Source organism: Entelurus aequoreus, linkage group LG03, assembly GCF_033978785.1.
Source record: "Entelurus aequoreus isolate RoL-2023_Sb linkage group LG03, RoL_Eaeq_v1.1, whole genome shotgun sequence".
NCBI lineage: Eukaryota > Metazoa > Chordata > Actinopteri > Syngnathiformes > Syngnathidae > Entelurus > Entelurus aequoreus.
The window spans coordinates 93,260,281-93,272,780 of record NC_084733.1 but is presented as its reverse complement, the minus strand read 5'-3'; the positions used below and the strand labels follow the sequence as shown (position 1 = coordinate 93,272,780).

Below are 12,500 nucleotides of genomic sequence, written 5' to 3'. Positions count from 1 at the left end.
GCTTCAGCGCCGCATTCTGCACATTAGGGTGTGCACGCATGACATGACACGGTTGTGGAGTGTTACTCACAGGCTAAAAATACATCGTGCTGGGGAACGCTGCTCACACCCTGGGGGGGAACTTTGTGTATGCAACGTTCCGTTTTTGGAGGTATGACATCATGCACGTACTTTACCATGCCTTGCTTTTTACTGCACCTTTTACCTTTGATGACCTCCACCTTTCATAATGGCATGATGGCAGTCACACATAAGAGATACGTGTAGACTGCAATATGATGGCAGTCACACATAAGAGATACGTGTAGACTGCAATATGATGGCAGTCACACATAAGAGATACGTGTAGACTGCAATATGATGGCAGTCACACATAAGAGATACGTGTAGACTGCAATATGATGGCAGTCACACATAAGAGATACGTGTAGACTGCAATATGATGGCAGTCACACATAAGAGATACGTGTAGACTGCAATATGATGGCAGTCACACATAAGAGATACGTGTAGACTGCAATATGATGGCAGTCACACATAAGAGATACGTGTAGACTGCAATATGATGGCAGTCACACATAAGAGATACGTGTAGACTGCAATATGATGGCAGTCACACATAAGAGATACGTGTAGACTGCAGTATGATGGCAGTCGCACATAAGAGATACGTGTAGACTGCAATATGATGGCAGTCACACATAAGAGATACGTGTAGACTGCAATATGATGGCAGTCACACATAAGAGATACGTGTAGACTGCAATATGATGGCAGTCACACATAAGAGATACGTGTAGACTGCAATATGATGGCAGTCGCACATAAGAGATACGTGTAGACTGCAACATGATGGCAGTCGCACATAAGAGATGCGTGTAGACTGCAGTATGATGGCAGTCACACATAAGAGATACGTGTAGACTGCAATATGATGGCAGTCACACATAAGAGATACGTGTAGACTGCAGTATGATGGCAGTCACACATAAGAGATACGTGTGGACTGCAATATGACTCAAGTAAACAACACCAACATTGTATATGTTCCATTGAAAATATAGAACATTACACACGGCCCTCAAAAATCAGTGAAAATGTTTTAGTAGGACTTTGGTAAGCTATGAAGCCACACCACTTGATGGATTGTACTGTGGTTCAATTTAGGAGTATTATTATGGTGTGTGTATAAGGTAAGACATTATCTGGTGTTTTGTTTCACAATATTATGCAAAAGGAACTTTTCTTACCTTGTGGTACCTGCTGATGTGTATTTGGGATCTGCATAAGTCCTGAAAATTTGCGCGAGTCCGTGCCGACTCCGTAGTGGATAATCTTCTTCTTTGTCTCTATCTTCTTGTTATGTGACATCCATCCTCCACTGTTGTCATTTCTAATATAAAGTAGTGTCAAGTTCTTACTTATATCTGTCAGTAAACTCACCATGAAAGCACTAAAACATACCGGTGTAGTGAGTTGACATTATCCACCCAAGGAACTTTACTTATTAGAGGGTTCCGGTGGGGAGTTTTTCACGGGTGAGCCACGGATGAGGAGATGCTGCTCCGGTATTGATTGAAGTAAAGTGTGAATGTGGTTAAAACAGTTAGCGCCATCTTTTGACACTTCTTCCACTCCCGACCTGACTACACCCGCTCATCGGCAGTGCACCTTATAATCGGGTGCGCCCCAAGCTCTGGAAATTACAGTATCCTTCTCAGTCCTGTTACTTGAGTTCCATCCTGTCTCTGAGTGTGTTAAATGTGTGTTGTCGTCCACGGCTCTAACACCTGTGTACTAACCAAGCAGCTTAGTCCACTACACACCCTGGACTAGAACCGTGGTTTAGCTTGGCGCTGTTTTCTCCTGCTTCATTTGCTCCTTTCTCTTTTTCTCCCCCGCCCACTTTCCTTCCATCTCTCCCGACCTGCTGTGTCTCCCCTTCTGTGTGGCTCCCTCTTTCCTGCCTTCCTGCCTTCCCTTCCGTCCCGTGTCGTCCTTCACTTGTTGCCCGGCAGCTTTCGAGAGCACCCTGTACAGCCCCACTCCTCAGGAGTACAGCAGAACTTCCTCCACGCCCGCGTCACCATCCACCCCCACTTACCCGTCTCCCGGTGCACTTTCGGCCTCCTGCGCCACACCGCCCACGCCGCCGCTAAGACACTCGGCCTCCCGATTTGCCACGTCCCTGGGCTCTGCCTTCCACCCGGTTCTTCCGCACTACGCCACCGTCCCAAGGAGGCAGCAGGCGTTTGCCCCGGCGCCGCCTCCGGCTCCGGCCCCGGCCCCGGTCCCGAGCCCGGCCTGTGCACCGAAGTCGGCAGTGTGCTCGACATACAACTTCACTCCCTTGCCCCCGTCGCCCCCCATTATGATAAGCAGTCCCCCAGGGAAAGCCCCAGGCCCCAGGTCGCTCGTCCCCATAGCTGCCCCATCTCCTCTCACCCAGAAGCCCCCCTCACCGTCTGCCAACGGCCCACCCATGTTTCCTGCACCGTCCCCGGTCACAATTCTGCCGCACAGCCACCCGGTCGGCATAGTCTGCCCCACACCGCCGCCGCCGCCAACTCCGCCACCATTTACTCCTTCAGTGGCGCCCCATTCTTTTTTGTGCGTCTCGTCTCCCCCCTCCTCATCCCATGCTCCTGGTTTGCCCTCTCCCTCCACAGTCGCTGAGAACCTCTCCCTCCCCGAGGGCCAGGACCCAGAGTCAGACCCGACAGTCCTGGAGACCCACCAACTGCAAGGGGGGTCCTACGATCATTCCCAGGGTAAGTCCAGTCTCCTTCTTCTACCGTCGTTCACTGCCTGGAACTCACAAACTGTCAGATTTCAAACTAAAGTAACGTTGTTCGTCCCAATTGTCCAATACCACTGTCTTTCGGATTTCAAACTAAAGTAACGTTATTTGTCCCAATTGTCCAATACCACAGTCTTTTTAAATTTCAAACTAAAGTGACGTTGTTCGTCCCAATTGACCAATACCACTGTCTTTCAGATTTCAAACTAAAGTGACGTTGTTCGTCCCAATTGTCTTTCGGATTTCAAACTAAAGTGAAGTCGTTCGTCCCAATTGTCTTTCAGATTTCAAACTAAAGTGACGTTGTTCGTCCCAATTGACCAATACCACTGTCTTTCAGATTTCAAACTAAAGTGACGTTGTTCGTCCCAATTGTCTTTCGGATTTCAAACTAAAGTGAAGTCGTTCGTCCCAATTGTCTTTCGGATTTCAAACTAAAGTGACGTTGTTCGTCCCAATTGTCTTTCAGATTTCAAACTAAAGTGACGTTGTTCGTCCCAATTGACCAATACCACTGTCTTTCAGATTTCAAACTAAAGTGACGTCGTTCGTCCCAATTGACCAATACCACTGTCTTTCAGATTTCAAACTAAAGTGACGTTGTTCGTCCCAATTGTCTTTCGGATTTCAAACTAAAGTGACGTTGTTCGTCCCAATTGTCTTTCAGATTTCAAACTAAAGTGAAGTCGTTCGTCCCAATTGTCTTTCAGATTTCAAACTAAAGTGACGTTGTTCATCCCAGTTGTCCAATACCACTGTCTTTCAGATTTCAAACTAAAGTGACGTTATTTGTCCCAATTGACCAATACCACTGTCTTTCAGATTTCAAACTAAAGTGACGTTGTTCGTCCCAATTGTCTTTCGGATTTCAAACTAAAGTGAAGTCGTTCGTCCCAATTGTCTTTCGGATTTCAAACTAAAGTGACGTTGTTCGTCCCAATTGTCTTTCAGATTTCAAACTAAAGTGACGTCGTTCGTCCCAATTGACCAATACCACTGTCTTTCAGATTTCAAACTAAAGTGACATTGTTCGTCCCAATTGTCTTTCGGATTTCAAACTAAAGTGACGTTGTTCATCCCAATTGTCTTTCAGATTTCAAACTAAAGTGAAGTCGTTCGTCCCAATTGTCTTTCAGATTTCAAACTAAAGTGACGTTGTTCATCCCAATTGTCCAATACCACTGTCTTTCAGATTTCAAACTAAAGTGACGTTATTTGTCCCAATTGACCAATACCACTGTCTTTCAGATTTCAAACTAAAGTAACGTTATTTGTCCCAATTGACCAATACCACTGTCTTTCGGATTTCAAACTAAAGTGAAGTCGTTCGTCCCAATTGTCTTTCAGATTTCAAACTAAAGGGACGTTGTTCGTCCCAATTGACCAATACCACTGTCTTTTTAAATTTCAAACTAAAGTGACATCGTTCGTCCCAATTGTCCAATACCACTGTCTTTCAGATTTCAAACTAAAGTGAAGTCGTTCGTCCCAATTGTCTTTCAGATTTCAAACTAAAGTGAAGTCGTTCGTCCCAATTGTCTTTCGGATTTCAAACTAAAGTGACGTTGTTCGTCCCAATTGTCCAATACCACTGTCTTTCGGATTTCAAACTAAAGTGAAGTCGTTCGTCCCAATTGTCTTTCAGATTTCAAACTAAAGTGACGTTGTTCATCCCAATTGTCCAATACCACTGTCTTTCAGATTTCAAACTAAAGTGACGTTATTTGTCCCAATTGAGCAATACCACGGTCTTTTTACATTTCAAACTAAAGTGACGTTCGTCCCAATTGACCAATACCACTGTCTTTCAGATTTCAAACTAAAGTGACATGATTCATCCCAATAGTCCAATACCACTGTCTTTCAGATTTCAAACTAAAGTAACGTTATTTGTCCCAATTGTCCAATACCACTGTCTTTCAGATTTCAAACTAAAGTGACCACTGTCTTTTTAAAATTGTTTAAGAACAACAATTCTCAACCAGCTATTGCAAGGAATTGAGGGATGTCACATCTACGCTCCGTGATATCATCAAAAGGTTCAGACAATCTGGAGAAATCACTGCACGTAAGCGGCAAGGCCGAAAACCAACATTGAATGCCCGTGACCTTGGGTCCCTCAGGCGGTACTGCATCAAAAAGCCACATCGGTGTGTAAAGGATATCACCACATGGGCTCAGGAACACTTCAGAAAGCCACTGTCAGTAACTACAGTCGGTCGCTACATCTGTAAGTGCAAGTTAGAACTCTACTATGCAAAAGCCAAAGCCATTTATCAACAACACCCAGAAACGCCGCCGGCTTTTAATACGTTTCTCAGTGTGAACATGAAATATCTTGTCTTTGCAGTCTATTCAATTGAATATAAGATTTGTATTTGAACGTGGGTGTGGCCATGAAAATTGCCAGTTTGATTCCAATGTTCCTTCTGTGTGTGCCCACCCATAAACAGACGGTGTACAGACAGCGGGGTCAAGCGCACCTGTCCCGCCCCCAGCCCCGCCCCCGGCCCCGCCCCTTCCGCCCGGGTCCACGGTGCCGGCCGGAGCTGCCACGCCGGCCGTGACTCCCACCACACCCTGCGGACACCCTCCCCCACCACCGCCTCCACCCTTGCCTCCCACGTTGACTCCGGCCGTGACCCCGACTTCAGCACCAGGTCCACCTCTCGGGGCGCCGACCCCTCCGCCGGCGCCTCCCCTTCCCGCCGGTCTCTTTTCCCCGGCGGAGGAACGCCCGCTTTCAGGCCTGGCAGCTGCCCTCGCGGGCGCCAAGCTGCGCAAAGTGCCAAGGGTAATTGTTTAGAATGCATTTTTACCTTCCAGAACATTTGTCCCTAACACCCTCCTTCACGTCTTGGTTCATAAAGCCCACTTCAAGCTGGGACGTGGTGTCTTCCACGATCCAAACATCCGCTATCATTGTGATATCAGTAGTCCAAACATCTGATATCTGTCTAATATTAATAGATCAAACATACAAAATCAATAGTCCAAACATCTGATATCAATGTGATATCAATAGTCCAAACATCTGATATCAATGGGATATCAATAGTCCAAACATTCGCTGTCATTGTACTATTAATAGTCCAAACATCTGATATCAATGGGATATCAATAGTCCAAACATTCGCTGTCATTGTAATATTAATAGTCCAAACATCTGTATCAATGTGATATCAATAGTCCAAACATTCGCTGTCATTGTAATATTAATAGTCCAAACATCTGATATCAATGGGATATCAATCGTCCAAACATCTGATATCAATGAGATATCAATAGTCCAAACATTCGCTGTCATTGTAATATTAATAGTCCAAACATATGATATCAATGTCATATCAATCGTCCAAACATCCGATATCAATGAGATATCAATAGTCCAAACATTCGCTGTCATTGTAATATTAATAGTCCAAACATCTGATATCAATGGGATATCAATAGTCCAAACATTCGCTGTCATTGTAATATTAATAGTCCAAACATCTGTATCAATGTGATATCAATAGTCCAAACATTCGCTCTCATTGTAATATTAATAGTCCAAACATCTGATATCAATGGTATATCAATCGTCCAAACATCTGATATCAATGAGATATCAATAGTCCAAACATTCGCTGTCATTGTAATATTAATAGTCCAAACATCTGATATCAATGTGATATCAATCGTCCAAACATCCGATATCAATGAGATATCAATAGTCCAAACATTCGCTGTCATTGTAATATTAATAGTCCAAACATCTGATATCAATGGGATATCAATAGTCCAAACATTCGCTGTCATTGTAATATTAATAGTCCAAACATCTGATATCAATGGGATATCAATAGTCCAAACATTCGCTGTCATTGTAATATTAATAGTCCAAACATCTGTATCAATGTGATATCAATAGTCCAAACATTCGCTGTCATTGTAATATTAATAGTCCAAACATCTGATATCAATGGGATAGCAAAAGTCCAAACATTCGCTGTCATTGTAATATCAATAGTCCAAACATCTGATATCAATGGGATATCAATCGTCCAAACATCTGATATCAATGAGATATCAATAGTCCAAACATTCGCTGTCATTGTAATATTAATAGTCCAAACATCTGTATCAATGTGATATCAAAAGTACAAACATTCGCTGTCATTGTAATATTAATAGTCCAAACATCTGTATCAATGTGATATCAAAAGTCCAAACATTCGCTGTCATTGTAATATTAATAGTCCAAACATCTGATATCAATGTGATATCAATCGTCCAAACATCTGATATCAATGAGATATCAATAGTCCAAACATTCGCTGTCATTGTAATATTAATAGTCCAAACATCTGATATCAATGGGATAGCAAAAGTCCAAACATTCGCTGTCATTGTAATATTAATAGTCCAAACATCTGTATCAATGTGATATCAAAAGTACAAACATTCGCTGTCATTGTAATATTAATAGTCCAAACATCTGATATCAATGGGATATCAATAGTCCAAACATTCGCTGTCATTGTAATATTAATAGTCCAAACATCTGTATCAATGTGATATCAAAAGTACAAACATTCGCTGTCATTGTAATATTAATAGTCCAAACATCTGTATCAATGTGATATCAAAAGTACAAACATTCGCTGTCATTGTAATATTAATAGTCCAAACATCTGTATCAATGTGATATCAAAAGTATAAACATTCACTGTCATTGTAATATTAATAGTCCAAACATCTGTATCAATGTGATATCAATAGTCCAAACATTCGCTGTCATTGTAATATCAATAGTCCAAACATCTGATATCAATGTGATATCGATAGTTCAAACATCTGATATCAACGGGATATCAAAAGTCCAAACGTTCACTGTCATTGTAATATTAATAGTCCAAACATCTGATATCAATGTGATATGGTATCTGTAAGCGTAAATGATGGTGATACTGTGTGTGGTATCTGTAAGAGTAAACAATGGTGATACTGTGTGTGGTGATACTGTGTGTGGTATCTGTAAGAGTAAACGATGGTGATACTGTGTGTGGTATCTGTAAGAGTAAATGATGGTGATACTGTGTGTGGTATCTGTATGAGTAAATGATGGTGATACTGTGTGTGGTATCTGTAAGAGTAAACAATGGTGATACTGTGTGTGGTATCTGTAAGAGTAAACGATGGTGATACTGTGTGTGGTATCTGTAAGAGTAAATGATGGTGATACTGTGTGTTGTATCTGTAAGAGTAAATGATGGTGATACTGTGTGTTGTATCTGTAAGAGTAAATGATGGTGATACTGTGTGTGTGGTATCTGTAAGAGTAAATGATGGTGATACTGTGTGTGTGGTATCTGTATGAGTAAATGATGGTGATACTGTGTGTGTGGTATCTGTAAGAGTAAATGATGGTGATACTGTGTGTGGTATCTGTAAGAGTAAACGATGGTGATACTGTGTGTGGTATCTGTAAGAGTAAATGATGGTGATACTGTGTGTGGTATCTGTAAGAGTAAACGATGGTGATACTGTGTGTGGTATCTGTAAGAGTAAACGATGGTGATACTGTGTGTGGTATCTGTAAGAGTAAATGATGGTGATACTGTGTGTGGTATCTGTAAGAGTAAATGATGGTGATACTGTGTGTGCCTCTCCAGAGTGACGATACAGGGGCCGCTCTGGTAGCAGCCCTGTCAGGAGGTGTGGGGGCCAAAGCAGAATCCAGGGTAAATGGTCCACTTCCTGGAGGAGGCGGGCTCATGGAGGAGATGAGCGCCCTATTGGCCAGAAGGTAGGCTCCTACTTTATGGACAAGTAAAGTAGTAAAGTAGGTACTTCTGTTTATTGATGTATTACTAAGTACGTGTTATTATGTACGTGTTATTTATGTACGTGTTATTATGTATGTATTATTATATACGTGTTATTTATGTTATTTATGTACGTGTTATTATGTATGTATTATTAAGTACGTGTTATTATGTACGTGTTATTTATGTACATGTTATTTATGTACGTGTTATTATGTATGTATTATTATGTACGTGTTATTTATGTTATTTATGTACGTGTTATTATGTATGTATTATTATGTACGTGTTATTTATGTTATTTATGTACGTGTTATTATGTATGTATTATTAAGTACGTGTTATTATGTACGTGTTATTTATGTACAAGTTATTTATGTACGTGTTATTTATGTACGTGTTATTTATGTACGTGTTATTTATGTACGTGTTATTATGTATGTATTATTATGTACGTGTTATTTATGTACATGTTATTTGTGTACGTGTTATTATGTATGTATTATTATGTACGTGTTATTTATGTTATTTATGTACGTGTTATTATGTATGTATTATTAAGTACGTGTTATTATGTACGTGTTATTTATGTACAAGTTATTTATGTACGTGTTATTTATGTATTTTTTATTTATGTATGTGTTATTATGTGTGTGTTATTTATGTAGTGCATTGGTAATCAACACACCAACTGCAGTATGTTTGTTTACCAGGAGAAGAATTGCAGAGAAGGGGTCATCACCTGAACCTGACCTGAAATCTGTAAGTGTTTTCTTCCTGTTTCCATGACAACGAGTCCATCAATACATCACCTTGTCATTGTTTTGTTACGTGGAACTCTTGTGTGTTGGACAGGAGGAGGGTGAGACCACCACCACCACCACCACCACCACCACCACCCCCAAAGTGTCAGCATGCAGCACACCAGGTGCGTCACACCCAAAGGAGTCCCACCACAAACGTTGCATCAGCTTCATAACAACGAGGTTTTTCATGCCCACGGGTGTGTTTGTTTTGTCCACAGACATGCCCAGGAAGCTCTGGGAGAGAAGTAACAGCACTATGAACGGTAGCAAGTCTCCAGTTATTGGGAGGTACTTAGTCTCTCTGCTCATTACTTAGTCACTCTGCTCATTACTTAGTCTCTCTGCTCATTACTTAGTCACTCTGCTCATTACTTAGTCACTTAGTCTCTCAGCTCATTACTTAGTCTCTCTGCTCATTACTTAGTCACTCTGCTCATTACTTAGTCACTCTGCTCATTACTTAGTCACTTAGTCTCTCTGCTCATTACTTAGTCTCTCTGCTCATTACTTAGTCTCTCTGCTCATGACTTAGTCACTTAGTCTCTCTGCTCATTACTTAGTCACTTAGTCTCTCTGCTCATTACTTAGTCTCTCTGCTCATTACTTAGTCTCTCTGCTCATTACTTAGTCTCTCTGCTCATGACTTAGTCACTTAGTCTCTCTGCTCATTACTTAGTCACTTAGTCTCTCTGCTCATTACTTAGTCACTTAGTCTCTCTGCTCATTACTTAGTCACTTAGTCTCTCTGCTCATTACTTAGTCACTTAGTCTCTCTGCTCATTACTTAGTCTCTCTGCTCATTACTTAGTCACTTAGTCTCTCTGCTCATTACTTAGTCTATCTGCTCATTACTTAGTCACTTAGTCTATCTGCTCATTACTTACTCACTTAGTCTCTCTGCTCATTACTTAGTCACTTAGTCTCTCTGCTCACTACTTAGTCACTTAGTCTCTCTGCTCACTACTTAGTCACTTAGTCTCTCTGCTCATTACTTAGTCACTTAGTCTCTCTGCTCACTACTTAGTCACTTAGTCTCTCTGCTCATTACTTAGTCACTTAGTCTCTCTGCTCATTACTTAGTCACTTAGTCTCTCTGCTCATTACTTAGTCACTTAGTCTCTCTGCTCATTACTTAGTCACTTAGTCTCTCTGCTCATTACTTAGTCTCTCTGCTCATTACTTAGTCACTTAGTCTCTCTGCTCATTACTTAGTCACTTAGTCTCTCTGCTCATTACTTAGTCTCTCTGCTCATTACTTAGTCTCTCTGCTCATGACTTAGTCACTTAGTCTCTCTGCTCATTACTTAGTCACTTAGTCTCTCTGCTCATTACTTAGTCTCTCTGCTCATTACTTAGTCTCTCTGCTCATTACTTAGTCTCTCTGCTCATGACTTAGTCACTTAGTCTCTCTGCTCATTACTTAGTCACTTAGTCTCTCTGCTCATGACTTAGTCACTTAGTCTCTCTGCTCATTACTTAGTCACTTAGTCTCTCTGCTCATTACTTAGTCACTTAGTCTCTCTGCTCATTACTTAGTCTCTCTGCTCATTACTTAGTCACTTAGTCTCTCTGCTCATTACTTAGTCACTTAGTCTCTCTGCTCATTACTTAGTCTCTCTGCTCATTACTTAGTCACTTAGTCTATCTGCTCATTACTTACTCACTTAGTCTCTCTGCTCATTACTTAGTCACTTAGTCTCTCTGCTCATTACTTAGTCACTTAGTCTCTCTGCTCACTACTTAGTCACTTAGTCTCTCTGCTCACTACTTAGTCACTTAGTCTCTCTGCTCATTACTTAGTCACTTAGTCTCTCTGCTCACTACTTAGTCACTTAGTCTCTCTGCTCATTACTTAGTCACTTAGTCTCTCTGCTCATTACTTAGTCACTTAGTCTCTCTGCTCATTACTTAGTCACTTAGTCTCTCTGCTCATTACTTAGTCACTTAGTCTCTCTGCTCATTACTTAGTCACTTAGTCTCTCTGCTCATTACTTAGTCTCTCTGCTCATTACTTAGTCACTTAGTCTCTCTGCTCATTACTTAGTCACTTAGTCTCTCTGCTCATTACTTAGTCACTTAGTCTCTCTGCTCATTACTTAGTCACTTAGTCTCTCTGCTCATTACTTAGTCTCTCTGCTCATTACTTAGTCACTTAGTCTCTCTGCTCATTACTTAGTCTCACAGATATACTGGATGTATGTATGTATATATATATCCATCCATCCATCTTCTTCTGCTTATCCGAGGTCGGGTCGCGGGGGCAGCAGCCTAAGCAGGGAAGCCCAGACTTCCCTCTCCATGCACACCTTTGACGTGCATGAATAAATATCATGTTGCACTTAGGACCTCCTTTTTAACCGGAACACTCTCCTCCTTGCAGACCTAAGTCCAGTCCCACACCTGCACCTCTAAGTGCCAACGGGGTACCAACAGAAAGTGTGGACTACGACCGATTGAAACAGGTGAGTGTCGTCTGTCCTCACCTTTGGAATGTACTTTCCTTACCTTTGGATTGTTCTGTATAATCTAATAGTTACATGGAATAATTATACAGTAGGAAAGTGAGGTGGTGTACGTGCACATATGTGAGGTGGTGTATGTGCACGTATGTGAGGTGGTGTATGTGCACGTATGTGAGGTGGTGTATGTGCACGTATGTGAGGTGGTGTATGTGCACATATGTGAGGTGGTGTATGTGCACGTATGTGAGGTGGTGTATGTGCACGTATGTGAGGTGGTGTATGTGCGCGTATGTGAGGTGGTGTATGTGCACGTATGTGAGGTGGTGTATGTGCACGTATGTGAGGTGGTGTATGTGCACGTATGTGAGGTGGTGTATGTGCGCGTATGTGAGGTGGTGTATGTGCGCGTATGTGAGGTGGTGTATGTGCGCGTATGTGAGGTGGTGTATGTGCGCGTATGTGAGGTGGTGTGTGTGCGCGTATGTGAGGTGGTGTATGTGCGCGTATGTGAGGTGGTGTATGTGCACATATGTGAGGTGGTGTGTGTGCGCGTATGTGAGGTGGTGTGTGTGCGCGTATGTGAGGTGGTGTGTGTGCGCGTATGTGAGGTGGTGTGTGTGCG

General features: G+C 41.9%; 1 protein-coding gene across 4 annotated transcripts in view; it reads left to right on the top strand.

Moving 5' to 3' along the window:
- Positions 1 to 12,500, top strand: part of enah (ENAH actin regulator) — a 99,995-nt gene that overhangs the window by 83,324 nt on the left and 4,171 nt on the right. For 3 of the 4 annotated variants that reach the window (XM_062043269.1, XM_062043268.1, XM_062043267.1), the window contains exons 6-12: positions 2,019 to 2,771; positions 5,254 to 5,594; positions 8,458 to 8,591; positions 9,324 to 9,372; positions 9,466 to 9,538; positions 9,635 to 9,704; positions 11,797 to 11,878. In XM_062043269.1, the coding sequence (XP_061899253.1) occupies positions 2,019 to 2,771; positions 5,254 to 5,594; positions 8,458 to 8,591; positions 9,324 to 9,372; positions 9,466 to 9,538; positions 9,635 to 9,704; positions 11,797 to 11,878 (1,502 nt within the window). The remainder of the gene's footprint in view (positions 1 to 2,018; positions 2,772 to 5,253; positions 5,595 to 8,457; positions 8,592 to 9,323; positions 9,373 to 9,465; positions 9,539 to 9,634; positions 9,705 to 11,796; positions 11,879 to 12,500) is intronic. The other variant, XM_062043271.1, reaches the window with a different exon arrangement.